The sequence below is a fragment of the Sinocyclocheilus grahami genome, unplaced genomic scaffold, assembly GCF_001515645.1.
Source record: "Sinocyclocheilus grahami isolate Dianchi unplaced genomic scaffold, SAMN03320097.WGS_v1.1 scaffold23.1, whole genome shotgun sequence".
Taxonomy (NCBI): Eukaryota; Metazoa; Chordata; class Actinopteri; order Cypriniformes; family Cyprinidae; genus Sinocyclocheilus; species Sinocyclocheilus grahami.
This window is the reverse complement of record NW_015505202.1, coordinates 1,950,369-1,964,105: the sequence shown is the minus strand read 5'-3', so window position 1 is coordinate 1,964,105 and position 13,737 is coordinate 1,950,369. Positions and strand designations below refer to the sequence as shown.

The window sequence follows — 13,737 nt, the reverse complement described above, 5'->3', positions numbered from 1 at the left end:
CAACATCCATCCATCCATCGCCAAACCTTACTGAACTCATTCTAATCGATTGTTCCAAAACTACATTCACAAAATATTCACACAATTTTGACTTTTTACAATTTTACTGTGGTTTTAAATTTAAATCAGTACAGTTTGCAATAATATTCATTCAAAAGTTTAAGATTTGCAATAATGACACACATACTTGATTTAGGCTGAATAAATTTGGCAGACTCTTCTTTGAAACTAAGCAGCATCATAAGACTCAATGTCTGAACAGAAAAGACACAGAGTGCTACTATGTCAGCCCAAAAATAAAATCTGACCAGGAACTGAGTACCTTAGATATTCAGTTTTTTTTAAATCCAGGGTTTAAACGTCCCTTTTCTCCTTTCACGGTTTTCAATGACTGCAATTTAAACATTACATCACCCACAGTCAGTGTGTGGAGCTTGGCTGGGCCTTAATGCTTTCGTTCAGAATCAGATGGAGAAAGAGGAGGGGGGCGCGAGACAGAAGGGGGGGGGGGGGGGGGGGGGGGGGGGGGGTCCTGTTGGTCCTGGCATTGCTGTGTTTAAAGCCACATACAACACCAAGCACAAAAACTAAAGAAAACAAGCTTCATGGAGACAATGCGACCAATCAGAGGACCAGAGAAACTTTCGCCATTGCTTCTGAGGAAATGAAAGTGAAAAGAGACACACAGTTCCTCTAAAAGTGTGTAAATACAACTTAGCACAACTGCTTATATTAGTACTGAATTATTCAAATTGTGTCAAACATGCTAAATGGTAATATAAACATTATGTGGATCCAGCTCATTAGCAGCCCAGGTCATGACCCAAATAGTGGCAGCAATCAAATAACATGACAGGAAAAGGACGACCTCTTCCCAACACAAAGCTGTGCTCATCCTCTCACACCACGTGCCACCTAAATCCTAAGGGCCCCCCAATGCCCTGCCCTAACCTATTGTGAAACCAGGCTCCTTTGCTGAGGGCATTTGCAATGTAGGGCACCCCACCCCCAATCAGACACACTTGAAAATATTCGGCTTTCACCTATGGGGACCTGCAGTGAGAACAAAAGAGGTCAAGCCATAATCCACCACGTCATTCCAGCACACTGTTTACAAACACCAAGCCCCCGATAAAGGCATGGAAAGCCCTCTCCCAGCCTCCTCGGGTGGATTTAAGGGTGTTATCAGCAAATCTGTGACGGGTAATACAGACAAGAGAACATAAACAAATAAGCACTCCCTGCTGCCCCATTTCTTAAAGCCTCGAAAAATACAAAACACCAAAGCTGCCTAAATGCCTCAGAACCAGTACGTAAACACCTCAATAATCTCACAGTTTATATATTTTCTGCAATATCTTCAATCCTGTTGCTTTCATCCCCAAATCAAGAGCCTAAAGTCATCACCATTTGCCCCCACCCTCAAATAACGGCACTAAACCCAACGCTGAACCAAACAGGTTCAGCAAACAACAACAACTCTCAAGGCAACAGCAGGTCTGTGAGTGCAACATAAAAGCTTCGTTTTATAACCTCAGCCTCAAAAAAAAGTTCAGATTTGCAACTTCTCTAATGTACACCCATTTTAGCACTAACAAGAACAGGTCAGCTATTTTTAATATTGTTTGCAGGTTATTTTACATAGTATTAAGTAATTTATTAATTAATATTTTGAATTGGCTTTTATATTTTAAATTTTCCGTTTTTAACCAAGTTTTAGTCATCTGTTGCAACCTTTTGTCCGTTTTTTATATTTAGCACGGACTTATTTTTGTTTCAGTTATAGTTTTTCCATCTAATATTTATTTCAGTTTTATTTCAATAAACAGAATCCTTTTTTCACCATCGTTTTAGTTACCAAAACTAACAGGAAAAGTTTACTCATATCCGAGACTAAACTAATGAAATCGTATAAACAAACAAACAGTGTAGATAGGTCATATTTAGGGAAATGCAAGGGGGAAAAAACACATCACATACCTTTGCTCTATATGCCTTTAAGCAAAACTAGTGTTTGCATTACTGGAACAGCTTTATATATCAGCTTGAGACCGAATCGGTGTTAGAAATTCAGATCTGCCTGCAAATCAAATCAGACACCAAACCAGGATGACCTCGACTGTTCAGCAGGAAAAAATATAAAATATCCAAAATCAAAGAAGCATCAAAACGATGATACACATACCATTAAACAAGAGATGTGTCTAGTTTATGAGGCGAAGAGCTGTGAAAGGCTGTAGGAGCAGAGAAACAGTGCGCGCGACCGCTGGCCTTGAGCTGGAATAATTTCTGACTGCGGCAAAATAAAGAGGAACTAAAACGACCGTTTCGATCGAGTCACAGGCGGCTATCAGATCCAGAGCGGTCGTTTGATGGTCCAGGGCTTTTCTCAAACACTAGCTGATGGGTATATCCATCGTTCAATCAGATCAGATCTGGCTAAACTCGCTCGCAGCGTTCGAGCAGATTAATGGCTGAGAATTTAAAGACACCGGAAGTCAGCTGGCCATATATGCAGGAAACTGCGCGCAAGGCTTTCTGGGACTTGTAGGTTTGAGGCAATTCTCCATTTTGATCGCACCTTGCAGAACGGCAGTCATTTCACATGCTGTGTGAAAGGAATGTGGGTTTTCCTTTCTATAGATAAAAAGTAATAAATATAAAATATTTTAAAACATAAATGTTTAACTTCCTCATGTCAATAGGTTAAACATGCAATCAAATTCAAAATTTAGGATGATAAATTGGAATATCTCTTCCATATGAAAATCCTTATAGAATTTAATTCAATTAAAAAAATCTTCCTTTTTTCTTTCATTCTAAAAGAAGGCTATGCACAACTGAATGACAATACTTGGCATGTTTATTTGATGACAGCATAGCACATAATAAAGGCACATTAAGTAGGCTATTTACATAGGAAAGCTGAAGTGTGTAATTTGTTTTAAAGTTAAAATACTTTCTTCTATCTCATCTTAATATGCAGATACAAGTAAAAGTCAGCCATTACCCAAATCCACGTTTAAGCATCCAATCAAGCCCAACACAGCAACACTGGCTCAACCAATGGTGCGAGTTTGGGGTGGGACTATCTGGGAGCATTTTGTGAAAACAAAAACTATTTTTGCAATTCCATTGGGTGACATCAGTGGCACAGAAATTTCACACTTCAGCTTTAAAGAGCAAATATATACATGGATATTAAACAACAAGTCTTACAACACAGTAAACAGTAATGTCTGTTATATTACAGTATACACACCAATAGAGCTATTCAGTCATCATGTCAATTTGTAAGCCAATCCAGAAGCTTGTTAAGCAAGTTCTATTTTTAAAAAATATATTTCTCTCAAATTTTAGGTATTATTTATGTGGTAACTTTCCAAGTAAGGTTCCACTTATTCATATTCGTTAACGAAGCATTAGCATAAACCAACAATGAAATGAGTTCCTTTAATATTATTTAATTAACCTGAGCTAACAAGTAATGTAAACAACAGACCTTATTTTACTCAATCAAAAATTCCCATAGGAATGCCAGAGGGAATACATGCCTGTAAAATTCTTTTCCAGGATTTAGGACTTCAAACCGAACAGCTCTATACCTCTGAAAGAGTGAGAAAAAGCTAGTCACAGCATTGAGTCATGAAAAGCCATCACTTCTGAGGAAATGTAGGCTACAGTAATACCCATTAGGGTCTGTATTATAAGAGGAGAATGTCTCTTCAAAGTGAATACTACCGACTCTCAACTTTGTAACAGATATGATTTTCAATAAACTGGAACAAACAGTTCCAGCTCAACTACACAGCAGCATTGTGTAAACATTAATTGTAAAACAGGCTTAAAAGTTACAATATTTGCAGCAAACGGTAATGCTTTTTGGAAAATAAACTGTACAAATAACTCTGTTTAGTGTAAAGTGCCATAAATTACTCGGTTCATGTCAATAACATATACCATATCTCAGCAGCATACGGAAAAAGCCACCAAAGTCACAAATCTCCATAATCTCCACCATCAAATCTACTTTTCCTTAAAGAAAAAAGCATGTACATTGCAATGTTTTTACAAAAAACATTATGAAAACAGCATAAACTATGTCATCTTAAGAAGATAATTAGAATGGGAAAAAATTGTGTGAAAAATAAGAGCACTTAGATGCTGATGCTCAAAATGAAAGAAGTACTAATTTTGTTACGCAAGTAAAAAAACAAGACTCCTTTCCAGAAAAAGACAATAAGGAATGTCTGTTTCTGCTATTAAGCACATTTAAGACAATGAGGGTTTCCTATTTTACATCCCAAATATGTACAGCTCAGTAGAGAAAACTGTGCCAAAATGTATTGTTGGTACTAAAGAAGCCAAAAATATGTCAAACATATTACAGTAACATTAACAATAAATACATTTTCCTCCCGCTGGTACATAAATACATTTACAAAAATATACAAGAACATACTTTTACAAATAGAAAACTACTGACAAAATCCAAGATAGTTTTAAAAATATTTTTCATGTATCACTTTCCCCAATCATGTCAAGTTTATAAAATTAAGTACTACAAGGGCGTTTTGATTTCAAAACAATAATGCACATGCTATTTTACACTCTCTCAGTTCTCTCTGGTCCAATAAAAATATATTGGGTTTGTTCACACAGCACACAAATCTAATTTGGTCTTTAAATGTGAATTTTCTGACTGTGCTCACTATCATTTTGCAAAGGATGAATTCTGATCTGTTTGCCTAAACTGGATACTATAGTAATGATGTAAGTGCCAGCATAATGGAAAGGGACTCATTTACTACATGGTGAATGTGACAGTGTGATATATGAGTAAATGTGGCTGAGGTCCACAGTATGTGTGTCCACAGTAAATGTGGTTGTGGACGTCCTTCATGGCCACATTTACTACATAGTGAATGTGACAGTGTGATATACGAGTAAATGTGGACATGAAGGACATTAAACAAATGTCATGTCATAAATAATAAAAAAATAAAAACTTGAGTTGGCTACGCCCAATGAGATTTTTGCTGCCTGTTTAAACAAAGCCTATGAATAACATTCCCATTCACTGAGAGAGAAAGAAGTCACACTAAATGACCACCCACAGGCAGAGACACCCTGTTCACAAACATTTTTTCAAGCGTAACAGTTCTGCCCCATCTCTGATCTGTCAACATGTGCATACAAAGCACATGGAGGACTAGACAGAATTATTTTTCATAATGAAGCCTAGACATACATAAGTAGCACTGTTACAGAACCATTATACACTGACACAAGGTAAACGATTAGCAAGAAATACACAGTTTACCTACTGAATAAAAATGGTTGAGTGAAGCCATTTTTGTCAGTTTTCAATGCAGACTTCAGAAGAATTATAAGGTGCAAAAGTGAAACTGCAGCCATTTACAAAACCGGTTGTAATGTGGCTGCCATACCAATCCAGCTGCTCTTCTTAAGGTGTGGTCCCCTCACTCTCATCTTCAGTCAGGTAGATTGGTTTCTTTCCTTGGAAAATTGGCTCAAATTTTTCTGGGGAATTGTTTTTTCCCTCAGAGCTGTGCTTTATTCCATATGCAAAATAAATAATAAAACCTAAGAGAGACAAAGGTATGAAGTCAACCTTTCAAGCACAGTACAATGAAAAACTAAAAAACACCCATGATAGCGTATAACTACACTACTGTACAAATGTTTGGGGTTGGTACAATTTTTTATGCTTTTGAAGTCTCTTATGCTCACCAAAGCTGATCAAAAATACAATAAAAACAGTAATATCATGAAATACTATTACAATTTAAAATATAAAGGTTTTCTATGTCAATACATTTTAAAATGTAATTTATTCCTGTGATGCAACGCTGAATTTTCTGCATCATTACTCCAGTCTTCAGTGTCACTGAATTTCTTTCTTACTAACCCCAGACTTTTGAATGGTAGCATACATTTAACACACAGTTACATGACAACATGATTTCACATGCTATAACTTACCAATAACCATCCATACTGCGAAACGAACCCATGTAGGTCCATCCAATTGCATCATGAGGTAAATATTTACAAAGATACTGACCAATGGCAGAATGGGGAGCAAAGGCACCTACAAAATGTTGAGAGAGGATTATTATAACCACCTAAAGATCCGACGTTCTCAATTTAACAAAGCACAAGGATAATAACGTAGCTTTGTAAATTACGTCTGTACCTTGAAAGTGAGAACCTCTTTACTCTGGGGCTGTCGCCAGATGATGAAGATGCAGACAGAAGACAGAACAGACAGGAGAACAACCAAAGTGATGTAAAGAGGGCTGCCCTTCCCCACCTGCTCTCCGTACACTGCCAGCACCACACATAGCAGAGTGAACAACACAGCTGAACAGAAAAAGAGAGGAATGTTATCTGCCTGTTCACTACATACTGTTTACATTTCCCTGAGCTCTACATTACAGCTACATGTTGCAGCAAAAAAGGTAGATCATAAACTGGGTTAATGAAAACACTTACATATGGTGCCAGTTGCAGAGTAAACAATGATGCCTGAAATCTTGGTGGGTACATCACAGATGGGTTGCACCAGCATCCTGATGGAAAACCTCTCCTTAAGGGGTGTTGTCTCCAGCTCCTGGTCGTACTCATCCCCGCTATCCACATCTGCCATGCCTCCTTTAGCCTCCAGCCTCTGTAGTTCCATTGACTTCTCATTAGCACCACTGGAGCCAATACTGCCTGGCTGGTACCTGTAGATAAAAATAAAAAAAAATGAAACTGATTTAAAAAAATTGCTGATTGCTGCTCAAGAAACAATTCTTTTCACCATCAATGTAAAAAAAAAAAGGGCAAGCTGCTTTTAAAGGGGTCATATGATGCAATTTCAAATTTTCCTTTCTCTTTGGAGTGTTATAAGCTCTTGGTGCATAAAGAAGATCTGTAAAGTTGCAAAGACTAAAGTCTCAAATCCAAAGAGATATTCTTTATAAAAGTTAAGAGTTAACCACGCCTACCTAAAACGGCTCGTTCTAACACGCCCCCACATGTCTACGTCACGATGTGGGAAGATTTGCATAACGCCGCCCAAATGTTCACGCAAAGAAAGAAGGTGTAACTTTTATTCTCGCTGTAGTATTGTTGCTGCCGCCATGTCGTGAAGGCGCTGTGTGTTTAGTTGTGAAAGCGAAACTACTTTGTTTGGTCTTCCAAAAGAGGACGATATCCGCTTCGTCATGCCTGGAGCTGATCAGTGCTGTTTGCTGAGGAAATAGCGGAGTCCAGCCCGGGGTCGTCACATGTGGTTGTCGCAAGCCCGCCGGCTGCTCCTTCGTCGAATCCGCCGGCCGCGCCGTTCTCAAGTCTGCCACCCTCCGCTCACTCAAGCCCACCATGTGTTTCGTTGTGAAAGTGTAACTACTTTGTTTGGCCTTCCAAAAGAGGACACGACTAGAAATCTAATTCAGTGTGTGGAAAATAATGTTTTTTTTTTACCTTAAACCGCATAAACACATTTCCTTACACCAAATACACAAAATAATGTTCTTTTTAGCAACATCATATGACCCCTTTAAATTTTTGATAAATAGAATTTATATATTTATTATTTATCTATATTATTATTTAACAAAGAGTGAAAAATTTAAGGGGGTCTGAATACTTTCCGTACCCACTGTAGATATTATATATTTATTTGAAACAGAAATATTCTGTAACATTATGAATGTCTTTACTGTCACTTTTGATCAATTTGTGACCTTGCTGCATAAAAGTATTAATTTCTTTCAAAAATCCACCGACTTTTGAACCTTTGTGTATGTGTATATACTCACCGGAGAATGAGTACGCACACAGCAACTAGAGTGTATGCCAGCAGGGTCCCAATCGACATCAAGTCCACTAATGCGGCGAGATCAAACAGGAAGGCCATCAGAGCTACAGGGAGGAAATTAACGAGATTCTACAGTTAAGCCCCATTCAAACCGAAAACGATAACTATAAAGATAACGATATTAGCGTCCACACCAGCGGACAATATCGTCCGTTTATTCCAAGCGCTTGCGCGTCTGCTGCTTTAAATTCTCGAGCTTGTTATAGCAGGATGGATTCTGATTGGCTGTCAATGTTTGTATCATTCATCAGCTGGAAAAAATCGTTCTGAAAATGATTCCAACAATATTGTTTCTCTGTGCCTTTATCATTGTAGTTGTAGTGTGGACTCTGCTATTATTTAATATTGAGAACGATTTTTAGAACTATATCTTTATCGTGCTTCGTGTGAACGGGTCTTTAGTCACAATTATTAAAAGTCACATCATCAGTTGACAGTCATTACATGAATAAAAGTACAGTCTTACCTGCTACGATGCCAGACACAACGGTGGCCAGCACAGGTGTCTTGGTTTTCTTGTGCATGCGGGAGAGGGAGCGAAAGAGCAGACCATCCTCAGCCATGGCATAAATCACACGAGGCATAGGGAACATGGAGCCCAACAAGCTGAAGAACATAAAAAAAATAAATTGTCATCACTTGTTGACTTTAAGCAGGGTTACTATAGTTAACTAAAACATTTTCATTAATTGAAATAAATGTTAACTGAAAAAAAACAACAACTTTCAACTAGTTTCCAAGGCTACATTTCTCATTTTCATTTAGTTTGACGATGTAGTAAAATAACCAAACTAAAATGTAAAAACATTAATAAAAACTATATACACATTTAAAAACAACAAACACTAATACAAATGACAAAAACAACAACAAAAATATTAAAACAGACATGAAAGCAGATAAAATTTAAAAATCTAATTCAAAACAACTGTTAAACAATTAACAAAAACTATAATAGTGTCTCAATAATACTAAAATAACTTTAAGCCAATGTCAATAAACGTACCTGGTGGAAAGGGCACACAGAGACCCCACCGCCACAATATAGCGAGCAGGGTCCCAGTGCACATATTGAAAGGCCTCTGGAAGCGGACTTTGAACATCCAGCTTGTAATAGGGCATCATGAGTGTGAGCGCTGCCGACACTCCGAAGTAGGCAAAAAAGCAGATGAGCAAAGAGGCCACTATGCTGATCGGGATGGAACGCATGGGGTTTTTGGCCTCCTCACCTAAGAAATCACCAGAGCTGAGGTGAGTTTGGTTCTAAAAGTAGGACATACTGGTTTTCACAACATGTTTTTCGGAACTTACTTGTGGTTGCGATGCAGTCAAAACCCACAAATGCATAGAAGCATGTAGCAGCACCAGTAAGGATTCCACCCAAGCCAAATGGTGCAAAGCCACCTGAGCCGAACTCTTTTTCAATGATCCTAAGATGTGAGAGTTTTCAAAATTCAAATTTACAATGCATATACATTCATACATACATGTGTGTGCATTTATTTTTTATAATTTCATATATATATATATATATATATATATATATGTATGTTGATTATATGTAAATAAGACCGTGTTTTAACTTTATTTCATTCATTTACTTTTATGTAACTTCTTTTTTATGCTTACTATTATATTAATTTAAGTAATATATATATACATTCTATTATATGTATTCAATTAAAAATATATAATTTTTTGTTTACACTACCCTTAATTTTTAATATTCATTAATTAATTGTAATTTTTATCTTATCAAATCTATCTTTCTTGCAATTTAGTTGTATACCTGTAATCAGTAATTATGCTACTGACCCAACTGATTGCATTTCATTTACGCTCTTAAATTGTATTTTCTTAATTTCTATTGCTATGCCTCCATCTAAATGTTGAGGCAGTGTGACTTACTTTGCATTATAGTTGTTTGTGCTGTTAATGTAGTCCTCCACAGTGAGGTTCCAGTTGGCAGTGTCACCTTTCACAAAGCCCGATATGATGACAAATATCAGAACCACCAGGTTGATTCCTGTGAAGATCTTGCTGACAAGAGCAGACTCACTCACTCCAAATGCCAATAATCCTGTAGCGTGGGAGGTGAGAAGTAGCGAATTCAATTCATTATGGTCTTTTGCATGGCAATGGTGAAAAGAAAGTGTGAGAAACAGTCCTATGACTAATGGGTACATTGATAAAGTGGACCATTTAAAATTATTTAATTGCTTTAGTGTAGCTGGTGTGGTAGAACCAAAGAACCTTTTCTCTTTTGGCACCACTGCCAGAAACACACTACCAAAAGCCAGTAGTCAGATAAGTAGTGAGTCAAGAATCATCATTCTGGAACAAAGATCCACTGGCTTATTGGAATAATCCAAGATCTTGACTTTGGAAACACTTTGTGCCAACTGAGAAGTAACTGGCATCATCACATTACCGTTGAGTGATTCTTAGAGAGAAAAAGGTTCTCACCAGTGAGCAACATGACCAGGATGAGGGCAAACACATCTGGATATTCCGCTAACACTTTTCCAGTGTATGGAAATGACATGGAATCAGTGAAAAAGTCAGAGATGGTTTTGTTCACTAGATTGTCAAACGTTGAGCTCCAAGCCCGTGCCACACTAGCTGTGCCTGTGAAATGGAGAAAAGGACAAATGACACGAGTAGATACAAAAGACTTCAGAACGTCCACTTATTATGTTAAACTTAAGCAGCTGCTCAAGGGACCTTCGGGCTAGAGTAGTAAACACGTCATACAGTTTCAAAACCACTTCAGCTCATTCGTAATCACATATAATTGGTCAAACTCTTGGGCTCGCATTCTGAACTAACTTGTGGAAAAGCTGATGATTAATTAGTATATTTGGATTCAAAAGGGAAAAAGTATTTTCATTCCAAATTAAAGTCACATATTAATCTAGTTTCTAAAGATAATATCTACACACTCACCAATCACGTATGACAGAATGAGGTTCCATCCCGTGATGAAGGCCCATATTTCACCTACTGTCACGTAGCTGTATAGGTAAGCGGATCCTGTCTTGGGAACACGTGCGCCAAATTCAGCGTAGCACAAACCAGCGAGAACAGAGGAAAAGGCAGCAATTAGGAAAGACAGCACGATGGCAGGTCCAGCCTTCTCTCGGGCCACTTCCCCAGCCAGAACGTAGACACCTGCACCCAGTGTCGCCCCCACCCCGAGGGCTATGAGGTCAAGAGTGGTGAGACAGCGAGCGAAGCGGGTTTCGTCCTGAGAAGTGTCCAGCAAGCGACGCCTCAGCAGCATCTTCCCAAAGGAGGCCAGTTTATTCTCAGCCATGATGGATAACGTTGAGGAGACTGGGATAAAGCTGAAGGCACTAAAGGAGAAGAGAAATATATATATATATATAATTGTTTTATAAAAAAAGTGAGAAAATGCTGCCTTTTTTGCTAATTAGGTCAAAAAATGAGTGGCCTGATTTAGATGTTCATTTTGAGGAAAATTAACCTAAAGCTCAAAAGGACCAGACATTTTTACATGTTTGTCTTGACCTGAAATAAACACTACAAAGTGAACTCCTAAGGCTAATTTTGTGAAAGGCTCTTTATACAAGTAATTTCATGTAAAGGGCATATAAAAAGGCGGCTGTTATCCACCACACCTGCAGACCACAGGGCAGTTCAATTCATCAGGAAAATTAGTAAGATTAATATCCAAGAGGTTTGGCCGTTCATTACGGAGTCATAATTCATAAAGTACAACAGCTCCAAAACCTAGATAAAGAGCACTGGCATTGGTGTGGATGGAAACAATTTTCAGGTAAGACCAAACTGATTCATCACAATTTACTGGCTAGATGAAAAGAACAGGGTGAAATGGGAAAAGCACTACGTCTGAGGTCAAAGAGAAAAAAAACAGCAGACATTTAACAAAAAAAGAAAGTATACAGAGGTAACTCACCCTCTGAATGCAGATTGGTGAATATTTAAAAAGGTCAGACATTTGAATACACCATTTACATAATGCAAATATTAACGGCTGTTAATAGTCGCAGTCTGACCCGCTGCATACTTTTCACTGAGAAATAGAGCAATGCAGGAATGGGTTTCTTGTGTGGTTTCTGTCCAGCAGCTTGACTAGTCATACATGTTTGATCAGATCCAGTCTATGCCACTAACTAGATCACACTAGAAGTAAACCCGCACCTGTGTACACCATTATCTAGCAGAAAACCTCTGGCCCTTAAGTATTTTTACCACATTCCTAGATTTCAAAACATCCTCCTTCAAAAAAATGAAATGAGGAAGACTGTCTAAAAATAAAGTCTTACGGTAAAACTGCTCAGTAGAGGACCTCTCTTTCTCGGAAAACATTTACTTCCTTCTAAGGGTATTGTATAAAATTAGTAGCATAAAAAAAAAAATCACTAACTTTAGAACAAAGCAAACTAAAATCTAGTCCATGAAAATGGTGGTTAAATATGTTAGGTAGTGGATTGTTATTGTAAAATACTGTGATGATTATCAGTAAAACCAGTTAAAAGGTGTTGCCTCAGACACTGATATGACCGAATAAACATGTTTAGGGGATATATTATTCATTATGTCCCAGTACATCAGACTCGCACATGTTACATTAAATAACACTTCCTGTTAAAGGAAAGAGCAGCAGTCATGCACTAAGCTCTGGTAAAAGAAACCATTTCAAGCAATAAGCTAAAAGGTTTGGACAGTGTGAATTCACAGGTCAAGTGTCTGTCATCCTTGCTGGCAACCTGCTTCACCCTACGGAGTTTGATTGTTTGAGAATCAGATTCATATATTTGAAGATGATCCTTCAAAGCACTTGCAGCCCACATTCTTGAACCAAAAGTGGCCAAGAGCCTTTTTTTTTTTTGTATCAAATTAAAACTCTGCTTAAGTATTCCTGTTATATAATACCGTGTATATAACACTGTAGGCTTGACAGTGTCTAGTTTGCTATTCAACTAGAATGGACCAGCAGCACCTGTTATAGCACACCTACATTTACAGCAATGGAATTTCAATGTGGCTTAATTAAACTATTTTAGAGCTCAACATTCTTTCTGTAGCCTGTTCATGATGCTATTGTTTTTGAGAGAGGCATGATACAGACACACAGGCTTTGAGCTACATTCCAATGTAGTGATGTGTTCAGCTTGGTGATTTATTTAAACTCATAAAAACCATGTTCAAAATGAAGCTGCACCTGAAAACCTGCCCACATGATGGGAGCATAATTTTTGTCATTTGCAAAAACAAAGATATAGGCATATATTTCAGTATTATTATGGTATAATTATAATGCATTTTGCTAATGTGATTATTACATTTAAAACAATCCGAGTTTATGTAAATTGTTTATATACATATGCCGACTAAATAAATGATAATAATAAAGTAGCGCACATGTAACATCTAAAGATACATAGGCACGCGCGCCATTTCTAACACGAGGATGAATGTAATGATAAACATGGAATTTCCGCTCACGAGAGAAAACCGAATTCAGATGGTTTAGTTAACGAATAATACTCATACTCACTTTTTTTCAGATTAAGAATGGAGTACCATAAGAATAATCGATAATAGGTAGTTACCCTCTGTTGAGACGATGTACCGAGTATCCAGCGGGTCAGACAGACAGACGAGACGGACAGACGATGCGCGGAGCGCGGGGAGCAGTCTACAAACTCGAGCAGTAGAACAGGACCTGCTGTATAACACTCATCCGGTAATCCTTTTAAGGAAACATTGTTCTTTCCCCTCGGGGTCGGGTTTCTTCTGACGTCGAGCAAACCCAATCGTAGTAGAGCGTGATGCCATTGACGACAGGAATTGTTTCG

At 37.8% G+C, this 13,737-nt stretch overlaps 1 protein-coding gene across 1 annotated transcript; it reads right to left on the bottom strand.

The window, feature by feature from the left end:
* Nucleotides 1-2,859: 2,859 nt before the first annotated feature.
* Nucleotides 2,860-13,607, bottom strand: slc7a3b (solute carrier family 7 member 3b). The gene is made up of 12 exons (XM_016245251.1): nucleotides 13,492-13,607; nucleotides 10,838-11,247; nucleotides 10,358-10,519; nucleotides 9,800-9,971; nucleotides 9,203-9,321; nucleotides 8,898-9,120; nucleotides 8,358-8,497; nucleotides 7,833-7,935; nucleotides 6,520-6,752; nucleotides 6,221-6,387; nucleotides 6,007-6,115; nucleotides 2,860-5,607 (listed from the first exon to the last, which is right to left on the bottom strand). Exons 2-12 carry the CDS (start codon nucleotides 11,205-11,207, stop codon nucleotides 5,468-5,470), a joined length of 1,938 nt encoding a protein of 645 aa, XP_016100737.1. The 5' UTR covers nucleotides 11,208-11,247; nucleotides 13,492-13,607; the 3' UTR covers nucleotides 2,860-5,467.
* Between the last annotated feature and the right edge of the window lie 130 nt (nucleotides 13,608-13,737).

Coding starts and splice junctions, on each gene's coding strand:
- slc7a3b (XM_016245251.1), bottom strand. CDS start 11,207: ATGGCTGAGAATAAACTGGCCTCCTTTGGGAAGATGCTGCTGAGGCGT. Junction 9,322..9,799: donor ACAAACAACTATAATGCAAA/GTAAGTCACACT, acceptor CTCACATCTTAG/GATCATTGAAAAAGAGTTCG. Junction 8,498..8,897: donor CTGTGTGCCCTTTCCACCAG/GTACGTTTATTG, acceptor TATGTTCTTCAG/CTTGTTGGGCTCCATGTTCC.